The following is a 17,762-nucleotide window of genomic DNA, read 5'->3' on the forward strand; positions in this document are numbered from 1 at the left end:
TAATGAAGTATGATGGATGCACAGAGGCTATCAGCTATCATCAGCTTGGAGGGCAATGTACTCTACAATACAATTAGAAGAGAGAAGATAAACAAGAACAGAAATGGCTATGAAGCCTTCAAAATTAAGAAAAGCCTACATACTGTACCTTTAAAACTAAGTTGTTTGGTTACTTCTACAATTTTGTAAAAATAAGTTCTAGAATTTCTATGAATGCTTTAGTTATTTATTATAAGATTATGTGTTTGAAAATTTTCACTTGGCTCTGATAAAAAAATTTATGCAAGAGACTCTCCCATATCCAAATTAATGTGGGTGGGAATGAGCCAGATATTAGAAAAATCTGGACAAGGGAGTGCGATAATTTTTAAATAAGACTGTAACATACATGCTTTGCTTATTATCTGTATAATAAATATTTATTTTGATTCGATGTTTATTTTGAGAAGCAAATTGAGAAGAACAAAACAAAAAGTTGTTTGTTTTGTTCTTCTCAATTTACTGACTCAATTATGCCAATACCTCATCATTATCAAGTCAGCAATGGTTGAGGCTTTGTGCTCTTCTATGAACTTCAAGGCAATCTTAATGTCAAAAAAAATAATAAAAAATATACACACTGCAGTATGGAAAGGTAAGATTTAGATTATTATACAGTGGGTGATCGTTTAATGAACATAATTTGTACCAAGACTTTGTTCGCTATCTGAATTGTTCGTTAACCGATTATCAATTTACCATAGGTTTTTATGGGAATTTGATTCATTCGTTCCGGAGACTCCAAAAAGTAAAAAATATATACTTTTTTACTACGTTTATTTATATGTAATAGTAAAAATACATATATATGTAGTCTTTCATTTTTATTAGTCATGTTTTTTCCGCTTGTGGGGGTTAAAGAATCTGTCCAATGTCGATTGCTTTTCTCTTTTCATCAGGATTTTTCAGAAGTAATTAATAGTATTGTAATCGTAAAGATTGCCAACCCCATTAACCTTATTCTGGTTTGGATGCCACTTGGATGATCTGATATCCTCCCACTTCTTCAAAAGATCTTTAGTAGCAGATGTTGACATTGGTCCTCTTTCATCTTCCTCTTTTTCAAAAGAAAACACGTCTCGCTGAGTTTCTTGGTATTTTTCATTTGAGAGTTCTTGGAGTTCTTCTGTTGTCAGATCAGTTTCAGGTTCCATTATGAGCTCTAAAATGCTCTTTATTTCTCAGATGTGATTTTCATGACTCCATTAGCAGCTTGAGACTTCCTGATGTATCTTTCATAGCTAAAATTGTGCCTACTGTAGACCTGTTCAAGCCATTCTGCCTAACAATATTAGACATCTTGTGCCCACTTTCTACCTTGGCTATTATCTCTTGCTTGGTTTCTACGGTGAGCGCAGTTCTTGGTACTCCTCTTTTTAGGCTCCATATTATCAATTTCTTTTTTAAATAAAAAAAATTCAGAAAAGCACTTACAAAAATTCAGAGAACAGAAATCAACTAGCCCACAAAAAATTATTTAAATGCAAGGCCCGAATGAAATTTGAAATTTGGTATTAAAACGTTAACGAATATCCGATGAGACAGTTAAACTTCCAACTTTTGTAAATAAACCCCGATGCAAAACTTAACAAGTGGCACATCGGACAGTCTCGCAAATACTATAAAAAATTATTTGTCAGAAAGGTAAACAAAAAGCTGGAATTACAAGGGAGAGTTTCAAAATTCGGAGGAATATTATACTATCAGATCGGTATCGGGTTGATGTCGACGTTGACATCTCCCGCGCTCCAAAAGGTTTCAAATTGTTACCTGAAGACAAGGGAAAATCAATCAGTTTTCATTATTTTCCGTAGCTTATTTTTATGTTTGTTCAGTAAAGTATACGTTAACCGAACATGTGTTTGTTGTCCGATCATAAAAATCTTTCCTGAAAGTGTTCGTTATCCGATTTGTTCGCTATCTGAACTGTTCGTTAACCGAACAGCCACTGTACAATAATTTGAAAATTTTTTGGTTATTTTTGATTAGTCAGGATATGAGAAAGTCTACTGTAATTTTATAGGTCAAGTTGCCTTCAGTGGTTAGCTTTTTAAATTCACATTGAAATATTAATTCAATAGAATGCTTTTATAAGAGTTACCTGAAGACACCCATAAAGAGAGCCGAGAATGTTTGTGTTGTAGAGAAACAAACACACTGACATTACAAAAAAAAGTGTGTTGAACTTTGAGTTATTTCATTTCCTTTCCCAGTTTTAAGTTTAACTACTAAACTTTATGGATCTGATAGAAATAGCATGTTCAGTGAAAGCAACAGCTAATTTTCATTGAACACACTATTTCAGTATGAATGAGTACTTGAATCATGCAGTACAATTTTAACCTTTCTGCTTTGTATACCTCCATGGGAAGCAAAATCAGATTCTTTTATATTTTTTCATTTTCCAAAATTTTAATTTGTATGTAAATTTACAATTAATAGGAAAAAGTTTAAGTAATTTATCATAGAAAAAGTATACAAGGATGAGATTAATAATGGAGAATATTATATTCTGTTTATTACTGAATGAAGTTTTATTTTGATTATTATTGCAAAATGTTACTATAAATACTTTTCTGTATATATGCTGTCTACTTGGATCTTGTTTATTAATATGACTAACAGTATTATACTGGTATAGTTTCTGATTAGCAAAAAGAGATCTTAGTCAAAAGTCAAAACAAAATATTTTTATTTTTATCTGTATGTACATAGAAATGTAAAACAGTAAGGACATAGAGGTTAAAAGAATTAATAGTTACTATAAATAATTTTTGTTCAATTATTTAATTATATGTTTATTGACTTACATTTTATAGAGATGGATAAAAGTATTGCAAATGGAAATTGTGAAAAGGAATGCACTAAGCAGGAAGAGAGTGATTTCGATGACATCGGAGAATACTATTTTGAGTCCGATCATCTTGCTCTTAAAGGAAATCCCGATTATCATAATATGCTAAAGGCAAATATTTTATATATACAGTACATAAATAAGCTACTTAATTGAGTAATAGAGGGAAAAATCAAACTTGCAAAAGTTTTTGACAAATTGGCCATCTTTGGGCATCGAAAAAGAACTGTTTGAACAAATGGAAATGATACAGATGTGGTTTAATTTGAAATTTTCTGTTTTTACTTTTCCAACTGTTAGACAACAGAGGGAGAGTATTGTAATTGGTCAAATTTTGACCTTGATTTTTAGCATTACTCAATAGTTGCTCTGATTCCAAAAATATGAAAAAAGGGCTTTATGGATGGATGTCTATGTGCCTATTAATAGCAAAGTTGTTTGGTCAAACTGCTCTGTTTTGCAATATGTGAAAATTACTGATTAGCCAAAAATGTGTGCATGCCTAATTTTCCTTTAGTGCCTCAATTAAGCAGTTTGTTTATTGTCATATTTTATCAGTAAAAGTTTTATATTTATTTTTAATAATGCAATTTAACATGTTATACTGTGTAGAGAAATGGATATCTGTCAACAATTTAATTACATTTCTAATAATTTTTACAAGTTTTCAGCAATGATTTAGTTCAATGCAAAATTTAATGTTTATTAGTTGCATTGGGGTTTTGCCTAAAAGTTATTTATATAATAGCAAAGTACATATAAAGAAAAAACTTTGTTATGTATTTATATTTATTTATTTGTTTGTAAGATTTTTGTTGTTATTTTATTGGTTTTTTATACAATACAGGGTATCCTCATTGAACATCCCTAGTTTTAAACTGTTCTGTAAAATCTGTTTGTTCAGATATGTGAGTAAAATATGTTGGATAATGTTGATTAATATCCGAAGTTTCATTTGCTTATGCTTGAAAGGGCTACTGCTGCCACACGGTGATGATCTGGACTTCCATTACCACATGGTCTAGATTTATTGGTCTGTCCACCCAATCACCTGACATTATCTCTTTGAACTTTTTTCTTTCTGAGAATGTCAGGGATTATATGTATGACACAAAAGTATCAGACTTAAAAGCCTGCATTTAAGCATTGCAGATGCCATTAACAATGTGACTTCTAACCTGCTGGCTACATTAGAATGCATGCTACATCTTAACATATCAGGTCAGTCCATAAGTTCGTGTGTATTTTATGACCTTGAGAAAAATCTTGTTTTGCTGTTAAAAATGCCAGTCTAATGTGATACTTTTTACACTGAAGTGTTAAATTGGATCTCTTCATATAATACTGTTCAGAATTGGGAACATTTCAGTTGTTTATTTTCGTTAAAATGGAAGTAATAGATGAATATAAGAGACATGTTTTATACTTTTTATTTTTAAGTGGTGAGAATGCTACAAATGCAGCCAAAAAATTAAATACTGCTCATAATCAAACTGTAACAAGTGTAAGGACTGCGCAGAAGTGGTTTGAAAGATTTAGAAATAATGATTTTAGTGTGGAGGATAAGGCTCGTACTGGAAGACCCGTTGACTTTGATGATGATGCTCTCTCTGCACTAGTTGAAGCAGAACCATCTTTAACAGTTGATGAAATTGCGGAACGTTTAAATTCATCCCATGGAACTGTTCATAGACATCTACAACAAATCGGAAAAGTTTCAAAGCTAGGAAAATGGATACCACATGAACTGTCAATAGCTAACTGACAACAACGTCAACTGCTCAACTCCAAAGCTTCAACTGGGAAATTTTACCTCATCCACCATATTTGCCAGATATTGCTCCCAGTGATTATCATCTTTTTCGGAGTTTGCAGAATTTTTTAAAAGGAAAAACTTTTGAGGATGAGAACAATGTAAAAAAGGCTATTTCTGAATTTCGGTTTTGAATATTTTGATTCAAAACCGAAATTATTTTACAAAGACGGGATTAAAAAGCTACCATCAAGATGGCAAGAAATTGTACAAAATGATGGTGAATACATTATAAATTGAAATAAAATTTAGTTAAAATTTTTTGTTGCTTTTTTTGTAGATAAAAATGTGCACGAACTTATGGACTGACCTGATACTTGCCAGTCAGGAGCATATGTGTAAATGTATTGATTTAATGTAGTAACTAACTTTTTCGGATGCACTTTCTATTATCACTGTTTACAGTACTTTATTTGTGTTTCTTTCCTCAAAATTAATCTGCAAAACTAGGGATGTTTAAGGAGAATTACTATTTTAAGGTAGTCTACATAGTATATTAATTCTCTAATTTCTTTAGTTAATAAATTAAAAACAAATTTAAGATATACAGTTTGATAAACATGTGAAGCAAGATACTAGTTAAGATATAGGATTATTGATTGATATAAAAATATTTTAATTATTTAAAGAATATTAAATGATTTTTCTCTGTAGACTGTTGCAATTCTCGAGGCTCAACGAATGCAAGTCATTCAGGATTTAGATAAATTGCTAGAAAGTCAAAAGCAAGCATTAGACAGTCCAATTGCATTTGTTAAGAAATTGCAGAAAAAAGAAAATTTAAATTTTCCTCATCCGCTTCGAATTGCAGAACTTCCAGAAATTAATTGGAATCAGTACAGTCTCACGGGTGGACAGTTCACGTCGGAGAAGAGGCAGATGACTCGTCAATCATTAAAGAACATACCAGATTCTAAGAATTCTTGTAAGATTTATTATATTAATTTTTGTCATTATCATTCACTTTCTCTTTAATGATTAATTAAATGATGACAAGTTGATACAAATTATAGTACTGTGGCATTTTATTAACTAACTAGCAAATGAGCCAGGCATTGCTTGAAACGGTAGCAAAGATTAAGATCATTAGATTATAGCCAATCTTAACCGTTTTCACCGAGTGCAAGAATTAGGTCCCCCCTCTTCTGAGACTAATTAGAAAATTTTTAGATATCTGCTTACCACACTGGGATAACGATAATTAAGATTCACAGCAACCACTAACCAGTGCGTAGTACCACTAAGTGATAAATAACAAATGTTTTTGTAACCCCTTCTGGGTTGTTCTTCTAGTTTACTAAATTTGAAAATTAAGTTGGATCTTCTGGAATCATTCATAAATATAAATTCGAATATAAAATCGAACATTAAGACTAAGAGTTCGAATAGATTGAACTTATGTGCATGCATTCCCCGTGTTAATTTTATATAGTACAAGTTCAGACACATGCACTGTGTATCTTGTCGACCATGCGACTGCGCCGCGCAGTTACCTATCTCGTATATGTATGCATCTTGTCCCTTGCCACCTGCTGACACCAAAAATATAATGCTTACCTAGATGATATTTTTTAATTTATATGAATGTTCAACAGAATAATATACAGCCTATGTCCACCATGAAGGTCCATTCTAAATATTGGCGAAAGAATTTTTGAAATCGGATGAGTAGTTTCGGAGATTACCTCCTACATCCAAACTTACAAACTTTACCTCTTTATAATATTAGTAACTAATCAATCAGTCACTCATTTATTGTTGCTGTCTTCCATTAACTAATATGCGACTCTGTGACTGGCCACAATTTAGGATATGTCTGACTATGGGGTTGGCCAACCTGGGAAGAGACATTCCTCATTTCTCACCCACATGTGCAAGCACTGATGCATTAACACGCCATTCATGATAAATATGAGGATGCGTATCAGGTTTAAATTTGGATCTTTGTGACATTAATGGTGGTTCCAGGATGGCAAAATACTTTGAGTGCTTAGTGCTAGCAGTGCATTCTTTGGTTTTCATATCAAGCTGAACAGCAACATAGCAGAAAACCAATTGCATTTTAAATACATTACGTTACAGCAATTTTACTTTAGCTGTTATGTTAATTATTATTTTGTAGACAAGGAGAAGCAAGATTAGGAGAACAGAATTTTATTAAAACTACTTTCTAAAAAACAGGAATAGGAAAGGAAATCTCCCTCCAAGAACTGTTGGTTATGCAGAAGAAACTATTCTAACAATGACTGATTCCCATTTTTGGTTGTCAAAAAACAAAAAAATTTAATTTAATTATAGCCCAGTTTCTAAAATAAGAAAAATTTAAGATACACGTATTGTATTTATTGTATATTTAACACAGCATGAACAGAATACTTGAAAGAAAATAAAAATATTTTGAAAATAAATTTTAAAAGGTCTTTAAGTAATCAAATAGTTATGTTATTTTCTTGTTATAGGTCTACATCTATTAATTTAAACTTTTTAATATAGTGTTAAATCATAAACTATCATAATAAATTAAAAACATGTCTTTTGTTAACAATAAATGTATCAGAAGTCCAAATATCACAGGAAATCCTAGTTAGTTCAAAATTCAAGGGACAAAATAATTGCAAATTCAAATTATCAAGTTTTGAATTATCCAAGATTTATATATTTTTGTATGGTATGCCAAATGCCACATACCTGATGTAATTTATTAAGCAAATTCTGTATGGCTATGTATACAGAATGCTATTTTCATTAATTAATAATAATAATAAACTCTCCCGTGGTCACCACCTGGTTGTGGTGGGAGAGCCCAGTAATTTCACTGAGCCATAAAGCAATGCAGTCTGAAGCACAAGCTCCTGGTAGGGACACCCATGCAAGTAAGGTCTATGGGGAGAAATGAAGCTAAGAGTGACCACACCCACATTCTGTGGAGATAATTATCATGGTAGTAACCAGATCAAAATGTAATCAGAAACAAACATGACAGCATACAGACAATAACTACACCACAGATTCACACAACAATATCCTCACCTCACTGTCACTGAACAAAGGGTTGTTGATCAAAAAAGAACTATTATACACAACAATCTTATCCCACAAACAACATTTGAACTTATCAAATAACAGGTTGCTGATCAAATACATCAACAGACAGAAACATTTAACATTATTAATGAAGATCATGTAACCTTTCAGGATAATCCAGCAACAAGCATTGATAATAGCACACATACAACAACTACCACTAATGATACTGCAGACACTTCCTCATCCACCACTGATAGCATAGACATAGATTTAGTTAATATGCTCTCACTTATATTTCAGAAAACACTCACTAAATACACTGGTACAGATCCCACACAAAGACTATGAATATAAAAATCAACACATCAAAGGTAGTAGGAAAAACACTAAATTATGTAAACACTCACTTACTACCAAACTACATTCATTCAATTTCTACACTCTCAGACATTCATACATTAGTTTATGCTGGGGCAGTCACAGTAGTAACACACCATGGTCTGAAAATACAATCACAGACTGACACACACAAAACACAATTCTATCACAAGCCTACCTGGAAGAGAAGAATAGAAACACAAATAAATGACATTAGACAGCAATTAGGCAGGCTGACACAATACACTAAAAACAACATAACACCCAAATTAAAGAAACAACTCAAAAACATTTTCAAGAAAATCAAAACACACACAAAACATGAACATCACAGCACACACAAAACATGAACATCACAACACACACATTACAGAATACATTGATACGCTAAAACAGAAACTCGCAGCCATAGCACATAGACTCAAATGATACAAAACATGTTCACTACAAAAACGACAAAATAAATTATTCACAAACAATGAAAAACTTTTCTACAGACAAATCAGTACCAAAACAAACACTGATACACAGCACAGTGGCACACCAACAGAAGAAGAACTCACAACTTGTTGGTCTTCTCTTTGGTCTAGTGCTGTTATGCACAATGCTGATGCAGGCTGGATCGAGGAGGAGAACAGAAACTTGCATAACATACCAACTATGCCCTGTGCTGAAATAAACATACACAACATCTGCTACGTTGTTAACAGAACACACATTTGGAAGACACCTGGTATAGACAACATTCACAATTTCTGGTACAAAAAGTTTACATCACTGCACCAGGAACTAGCTAAACATCTCACACACATCATCATCAATCCACAAGACATGCCAAAATTTCTTTCAAAACTCAGGGCATCACCTACATGAAACCTAAAAACAACAACACCACAGACCCCACACAATACAGACCAATTACATGTCTTCCAACATTCTACAAATTATTGACATCCTGCATTGCAAACAAAATATACAAACATCTTGAAGAACACAACATTCTTACAGAACAACAAAAAGGTTGCTGTAGAAATCACAGAGAATGCAAAGAACAGTTACTCATAGATACACAGAAACATACACATGTCATATATAGTCTACAGAAAAGCATTCAACAGTGTTCCACACAGTTGGCTGCTACATATTCTACACATGTACAAAATACATCCAACACTCATTGCATTCTTCCAAAACACTATGCAGTACTGGAGAACAACACTACATCTCAGGGTTAGTAACACTTCCATACAAACAAACGAAATATTCATTAGGCGAGGAATTTTTCAAGGAGATTCCTTGAGTCCTCTCTGGTTCGGCCTAGCCCTGAACCCATTATCCAACATACTAAACAACACATAACATGGTTACAATATCAGACATGAAAAAACAACACAGTTTACGCTGTCACATCTCATGTACATGGACGACATAAAACTTTATGCAGCCACACAAAAACAACTTCATCAACTCTTACAAATCACACATTCATACACTAAAGACATACAAATGGAGTTTGGCCTAGACAAATGCAAAACACTTCATATAGAAAAAGGAGTCCTGAAGAAAGAAGATTTTGCACTTGGAAATGGGGACGTTATTGAATCCATGGAAGAGGATGAGTTCTACAAGTATTTAGGATTCCAACAGACCAAACTAACAGAACATACACAAATAAAACAAAAATTAATTAAAGAATACCAAAGTAGGTTAAATGCTATCCTTAGAACACAGTTAAATGCAAAACACACAGTTAAAGCAATAAACACATATGTCGTCCCAGTATTCACATACTCTTTTGGAGTTATACATTGGACTCACACAGATCTTGAGCAGCTCCAAAGGAAAACAAGAACAATACTTACTTAGCATAAACAACATCACCCTAAATCCACCACAGAAAGATTAAGCAATTGTGGGCTCATAAGGCACTCCATGGCAGGCATCCTTATGACCTGCCATGGATTTTGTTGACAAAACTGCATCAAACGGCTGGTTAGATTGGGGATGCCTCTTTGGGGAGACAGAAGGATTCATGATTGTCATACAGAATCAGGTCATAAATACTAAAAACTACAGAAAACACATACTCAAAGATACAACACTCACAAATGACACATGCAGAAAATGTCACATCATGCCAGAAACTATACAACACATCACTTCTGGTTGCAAGCTCTTGGCACAGACAGATTACTTACATAGACACAATCAAGTAGCAAATATAATACACCAAGAGCTTGCAAAGAAACACAAATTGGTAGACATCCACGAACCATACTACAAGTATATTCCACAGACAGTATTGGAAAACAACACGCACAAAATGTACTACGACAGAGCCATAATCACAGATAAAACAATTTACCACAACAGACCAGACATCACACTCATTGACAAGCACAATAAAATCACATACATTATAGACATAGCCATTCTAAATACTCACAATATACAAAACACATTCACTGAAAAAATTAGCAAGTACCCAGAACTCACCCAGGAAATAAGGCATCTGTGGAGGATGGAAAAGTGCTTATTGTACCTGTTGTTCTCTCCTGTACAGGTGTGATACCACACACACTACACAAAAGCCTGGTAACATTAGAATTGAATAGAAATACATACATCACACTACAGAAGGCCACTATATTGAATACATCCCATATTGTTAGAAAATTTCTGAATACAGACACTGACACACACTTATTTAATTTTTGTTCTTGGTTGCTATGCCTTGACTCTGGTCCGGCATAGTACAGAGCCACCGGTGTGAACTGAGTAAACCCAACATAATAATAATAAAATAAATACTGCAGGTAAACAGCATGTGTCTAGTGAAAACCTCACAGATAGCCAGATAGGTTTTATAAAAAGTAAGGCAGAATTCCTCCAAATGTAGCCCAAATTAAAGTGACTCAAAAAGTAGTAAGTTGTTCAAATCTAGTAGCCTACAGCCCTACAAATATCTCAATCTACTACTTGTAGCCCAATCTTGCAATCCTAAAACCCATACATAATTTAGAGATAAGAGAAAAAAGGGTAGTCCATGGGTAAGGTGACACCCAAAAATACGTTACTGTAAAAGCAAAGCCATATTGACCAGATTAGAATTGTTCTTGGTGTATTGTTCTCTTATAGCATGGAGGCACTTTGATCTAAACAAACGAGTTAACATATGCATATCACAGTTCAGACAGAATTTTCATTTCAAATTTTGAAGTAGTCATATTTCAAACTAACCAAATTCCCTAACATGTAAATGTCTATATCCCTGGCCAGGACAAATAGTACAAACTAATAGGATTTCAAACTATCGGAGTTTAAATTAACAAGAATTTCCTGTATGCAGTTAACTAATTTTTTTCAGTTCTGCGAATCTTTCAAAGTTGAATCATTTTCAAAATTATACTTTTGAAAATGTTTAGAGTAGTAAGTATCACTGTCCTAGAACTTAGTGGCACAAATTTGATTACTGACACAAACTGAGGAACCCCTCGTACAAAGAATGAGGGGTTCAGTTTGTGTTGTACAAAGAATAAGAAAGATTCAGAACAGGGGTTACTTAAACTTCTGGTGAACAAGGTCTACTGATTAACAAATGACTTTTGAATTAAGTTTTGCAGTGCAAACTTATATTTATGTACAGAACAATTTGAATAGTTTTGTTCTTGAAAACAGCCTTACAACCCTTCTGGAATTGTTCCAATGAACTTTCCAATTTCATTAATTTAATATGTTTGTTATCTGTCAGAAGTATCATTTGATTTTGTACAATATAACCAAAGTTTAAATCAATGAATTAGATTTATTCAGTGAAGTAAAAGTGAATGAGTGTCCACAAAGCATAATTAGTAACATATTTGTATAGTATGCAGGAATTGTGGATTTGAATTGTGTTTTTGATCAATGTTTTTTCCAGAATTTTGTTTGCATAATATACACATGGCTTAGTTGTTCAGAATTGGGATAATTAGCTAAAAGTCAGTGATTCAAATTCAACATTTGCAGTCCTCTTATCTTTTTAAGATTTTGATTGTTAATGTAAATGTTAAATTTTAATTTAAATGATAGATACAGTAGATAATATAGGCTCCAATCACTTAAAATACAGCAAGGAAATGTGTTTGACTCATGAAACAAACTAAAAGTTTATATGTCTACCAATTATTCTATGGAAATGTAGCCTGAATGTATGTTTAAGGAAGCCAAAAATGTTTAAAAAATTTCTATGCTGAATTTTGAAGCATGGGTTCAGCTAAGCCTGCATTGAGACTTAATGTGTCCAAGACCTGAGATTCCACAACCGGATGTGAACCCAGGTCCCAAGAATGGCAGGCTGATGGCTTTGTTATCTAATCTGGCCATCTTTTAGTAAAAGTTCATAGAAAATTTGAGAATTTATTATGTAAAGTTAGCATGGAATGTTACAGGCTCTACTGTTGTATATGTATTATTTCATTTGCTGTTAAACTTCCAAATAATTAATATACATTTTAATGATAATTAATAACCAACAGTCAGTTTTAAATGATGTTTTCAAATTAAATTTTTGTTCATGGTTTTAAATATTTTAATAAATAGAAAAATTCAGCTTTTAAGATTTTAAATGTGTTTAATTTACAATTTTAATTATTTAATCACGGTATAAAAATTTTTATTAGAGTCTTTATTGTTAAAGGAAAGAAAGAAAGAAATATTTTCAGTAATTAATATTTTTATCTCAACAAAATTACAATAATAATTTAAATTTTAGATGAAGATACAAAGGCAGGTTTTGGTGAAAATTCTGAAGTCTTGGTACGTGGAAGACCGTTTGATAAATCCAAACCAAGTAGTTTCAATCAACTGTGGACGGCTGAAGAACAGAAACGTTTAGAGGAGCTCCTGATACAGTATCCTCCCGAGGAAGTAGAGTCTAGAAGATGGATGAAAATAGCTGCCGCTCTTGGAAACAGAACTCCGACTCAGGTGCTTGATTATTTTTTTATATCATATAGTATAGATATAAAAATCATTATGAATAAAATCAAGCTGGGAATATAATAATAAAACAAGTGATACTGCTAGATTTTATATGTATCCACCCTGCAAGGGTAAAAGCTTAAGTCGGCCGAGTGCCATGGCAGACCATTAATGTATAATTGTCACCAGTTGGTATATCAAGTGACCCATGTACTTATATCTTCTAAATTAATTAATTGGTCTGGAAGTGAATCTCAGGTGGAGGTTTGGGTAGCATAATTGGGAATACATTTACATGGTAAGCAGTAGTTGTGGATTTAAATTCCACTCTGGCTCAATCTTTTCTTCCAGAACATTCAAAATTTATCTATTTATTTCTAATTATTAAACTTAACACAAGATGTTGGCTTAATTTCTTTATAATTAATCAGCTACATAATAGCTTGATTAAAATTTATTGGTATCATTTGTTTTATAAATAAAGGAGAAGTTTGTTTGCTCACAATGCTGTTGTACTATGGTATTTGTGTAGACACGTTTGTGTTTGGATTTGCATTGTTGTTGAATTTTGTTTACAATTCTTTCCATTTTACTTCAAGAAATTTATCTTTCTTTTTATTTATATACTTTGCTACAAATGTGATCTGTTATATTTTATAGAACTTGTGAAAGTTCATAAATATCTTTCAAATGATTATAAAATCTGTGATGTCACTGCATACAGACCAGTACACCACCGAAAACACCACAGCTTCATTAAGAGAGGGTCAAAAGAAAACCAATGATGAAATTAGTTGACACTGTGACAGAAATAGTTATTTAATGTGTATAGCCACCAACTAACAAAATCATATGTAGTTTTCTAACCTGTTTTTCTATTGGTGGATTCACTAATTCTTATTTCTCTTAAGATATTCCTCTTGGAAAAACAACTGGTGTAAGTGTCAGCTCTTGGAATTTACTGGTCCAGTTTTATGAAATTACTATCAAAGCTATCTCGCACTGCCTGGGAAAAAAGTAATAAAGATAAACAATAAAATAAAAACCATATTCAAAACATGAATATTTTAGCTGAATATATCTTCTAGTTTATTGTAAAAATTCAAATGAATTAAATTCTTTCTACAACTCCATCCATCTGAATCCATAATGGTTTTCCTCTAATTTACTAATGAACATTTATTGTTACATAATGAACAAAAAGAAATTATAAGTTATATATTACTCACAATGTTAAAAATAATTTAATTTTATATATTTTAGTAAATATCATTGGCCTTGGTTATAATTGCTGTCTAAATAGAGATGGGATATAGTTGGCTGAACAACATGTTTATAAACACGAAAACAATGTAGAAAAATAAAGTAGTGCACAAAAAGTCTACCTAGATGACCTCATATAATAGATCATTACGAGCATAATGCTATTATCCTTATTGTAGTTTCTTCTGTATTCAGTATGATATGTATGAGAGACAAATCCATGATCACTGCATTACTCTCTCACATTTGATTCTGACTATTAGCTGAGGGAATGGCTGTGCACATAACTTGTCACACTACTATATTTCCTTTTCATATTTTCTAGAAATAATAGAAAAATTTTCAAGTGAGAGTTGATTTCTCTTTAACAGTATTAAATAATTGTTTAGATCTGATAACATTAATTTGTGGCTGATGGAACATATTAGTATATGAACTGAATGTATCATTTGCTTCGAGATGCTTAGTTTCGGGTTATTTGAGTAGTGACAGACGCATATATTTGTATTACTACTTTAAGATGTTTTTATTTCCATCTTTTTCATATAATAATGAATTCTTTGAATATAATGGTCTATTTTCAGTCATAAACTTTAATTCTTAATTTTATTTTCTTTTTCTTTCTCAATGAAATGTCACTAGACACAAACAGCTTCTCTTGTTTGGATTTTTTCATTGTTTGTTTTGAATATTTCAAAGTGTACACATCAGCTTGAAGATAATTTTTAGTGCATTTTGAATTTGGTTTTAATTTAAATTAATAGTTTGGCATGATTATTATTTATTCAAAAAACAAATGTTTGTCAATTACTTGTTTCTTTCTTTAAATTTTAGGTTGCCAGTCGAGTGCAAAAATATTTTATAAAATTAGCAAAAGCGGGACTGCCCATCCCGGGCAGAATGCCAAGTAGACACAATGTTAATCGTAAGGTAATGTATACAGTTAATGTCTTTTGCAAGATGAAATTTAAACATTATAATATAAAATTTTTATATTTTATTTTGTAGGTTTCTTCGCGGAGAAATGTTTTAAGTCGCTACTATTTGCAGCAACCTTCTACATTTTTCGCTTCTCACATACCTCCTGTGTATATGAATGAAGCCGATGACGAATACAGTAACAACACTCACTCTCTCTCTAGTAGTGTGGACGGAGACATGTCTAACGATAAATTTGATTTTGCTTCTGTAAGTGTGGCACTTGAGGAATTATATTTGAAGCGGAGCATTAGGAAAGCTGCTTCTACGAGGCTTACAGAATTGCGTTCATTCTCAAAATCTGTCCAATATATTTTGATTAAACCATTAATTTCAATACGGAATCCAAAAATGCAATAAAAATGGGGTTCATGATCTTATATCTCGAAAATGAAGTCATTTCACAAGCACGCATGACAAAGCGATATCACACAAATCACATGACTTTGTTGTGCAATGATTCACAGTTGCTAGCACATCTTGTATGGGCTTACAGAATCGAGTTTGTTCTCAAAATTTAATGGATTGATTTTGATAAAACTTTGCCATTTTATATTAATTGAGACGAGGAATCCTAAAATGTAATGTGGGTCCATTTAAATATAAAAAATCCAGCAATGAATTGTTTAACTTTCCCTGTAACATTTAAAATTCTGGTGGCATTATCTGTTACAATATTTCATTTAAAAAACTGTTTACATTTTTAATTATTATAAAATGGCAAAAAGCTTAATTTTGAATGTAGGGATGGGTTTCATAAAAAAATTGTAAATGCTAACAACAAGTAAAATTGTCATTAAGTCTGACTCTACTCAAGATATGACACATGACCACCCTTTATCTCCCCCACCCCATTGACCTTCAACCACCAAAATATAATAGAATGAATCTTTCTGATATACAAACCTTCCTGCAAAATTTCAGAAATTTTTGAAATCACAGGAGTTATTAAGCTTCAAATAACAGAGCCAGGAAAATAAAAATAGGAGTCCATGACTTCATTTTCGATATACAAAGGTATTACAGTGAAAATGTCCATGCTCTCTGATGCAATGAGTGTACCTAACAAAATTTAGGCCTAGGAGTCAAAAATAAAAACAGTATTACATGTGCATAATGGAAAATAGGCACATAAAGCAAACAAAACATAAGAACATATGCAGAAATTGCTTCTTTCCTTCTGGCTCTGCTTCAATTCTATCACAATATGACAGAGTCATGCAATGTTCTAGTTATCATCAGAATAAACTTAAACTAGATTTATTCTTAATTTAGGATGATGATGGAATCTCTCAAGAAATGAAAGACACACCAGAATATCAGGAACTTCTTTATTTAAAGAAATTAAGGGAAAAGAAGCTTCATGATCATGGGCTCGCTCAGCACGTTGGATACAGCGTAAGTAATTTAATTCATTATATTCAATTGAATTAAGATATATCAGTAGCCTTCACCCAAAAAAAATGCATACATTGTTTGAAATGTGAATACCCATAAGACATAATGTACATGGTTTTGCACAGGCTGAACATAGCATAAATAGTTTAAGGTTGTCAAATATGTCAAAAAGGTGTTATGCAGTGAAGCCTTTACCCTACCATATATGACAACCTGTTAGAGGACCTCACTTGATATTTCAGAATGCCTAAAGGATAATACTACAGTGCATATTTTTCATGGACTACAACTTTTTAATTGGCAGTGTTATACTATTTACATTAGGAGCTGTGATCAAGAAAATTATTACAAATTCTACATTTCACTATATACTTAACGATAACCTAAACTTCGTTAATCCTAAGCTGTGATAAATATACATGGATAAATTCTTAAGGAGTTGGAACAAGCCAGTCCACAGCTTCTGTACTCTTTCCGGCAAAAATTTTTGCTGGAAAGAATATGGAAGGTGTGGAGTTGTGCTTATAACATCATACATAAAAGAATAGAATAAAATATAAACATGGAGATATGTGACATACAATTTGGATTTATAAGGAATAGCAGAACTAGAGAAGCAATAACACTACTAAGACTAACAGTTGAAAAAAACTATTGTAAAAAATAAAAACTTATAGAGGAAATCCTTGTTAGTTCAAAATTCAACGGACAAAATAATCATGATTTCGAATTATCAGAGATTTACATATTTCTGTACAATATGCCAAATTCCATGTAACTGATATAATTTATTAAGGAAACAGAATACGGCTATGTATATAGAATGCTATTTTTGTATAAAATAATAATAAAAAGTAAAGCAGAATTCCTCAAAATATAGCCCAAATTATTTTTAAAGTGGCCCAAAAAGTAGGAAGTTGCCCAAATGTGATAGCCTAGAGCACTGCAAATATTTCAATCTGCTACTTGTAGCCCAATCTTGCAATCCCCAAAACCAGCCACATTTTATGAATTAAGAGCATAAAAAGGTAATGACGGGTAAGGTGACAC

At 32.2% G+C, this 17,762-nt stretch overlaps 1 protein-coding gene across 5 annotated transcripts in view; it reads left to right on the forward strand.

Moving 5' to 3' along the window:
* LOC111637680 (ZZ-type zinc finger-containing protein 3-like) overlaps positions 1–17,762 on the forward strand; it is a 58,246-nt gene that overhangs the window by 37,139 nt on the left and 3,345 nt on the right. For all 5 annotated transcript variants that reach the window (XM_023383246.1, XM_023383242.1, XM_023383244.1 and 2 more), the window contains 6 exons: positions 2,859–3,004; positions 5,361–5,631; positions 12,865–13,079; positions 15,171–15,266; positions 15,345–15,524; positions 16,590–16,712. In XM_023383246.1, coding sequence (XP_023239014.1) covers positions 2,861–3,004; positions 5,361–5,631; positions 12,865–13,079; positions 15,171–15,266; positions 15,345–15,524; positions 16,590–16,712 — 1,029 coding nt within the window. In that variant the 5' untranslated portion in view covers positions 2,859–2,860. The remainder of the gene's footprint in view (positions 1–2,858; positions 3,005–5,360; positions 5,632–12,864; positions 13,080–15,170; positions 15,267–15,344; positions 15,525–16,589; positions 16,713–17,762) is intronic.

This window comes from Centruroides sculpturatus, unplaced genomic scaffold (genome assembly GCF_000671375.1).
Source record: "Centruroides sculpturatus isolate CEXI.00-Female unplaced genomic scaffold, Cexi_2.0 scaffold697, whole genome shotgun sequence".
In the NCBI taxonomy this organism is placed as follows: domain Eukaryota; kingdom Metazoa; phylum Arthropoda; class Arachnida; order Scorpiones; family Buthidae; genus Centruroides; species Centruroides sculpturatus.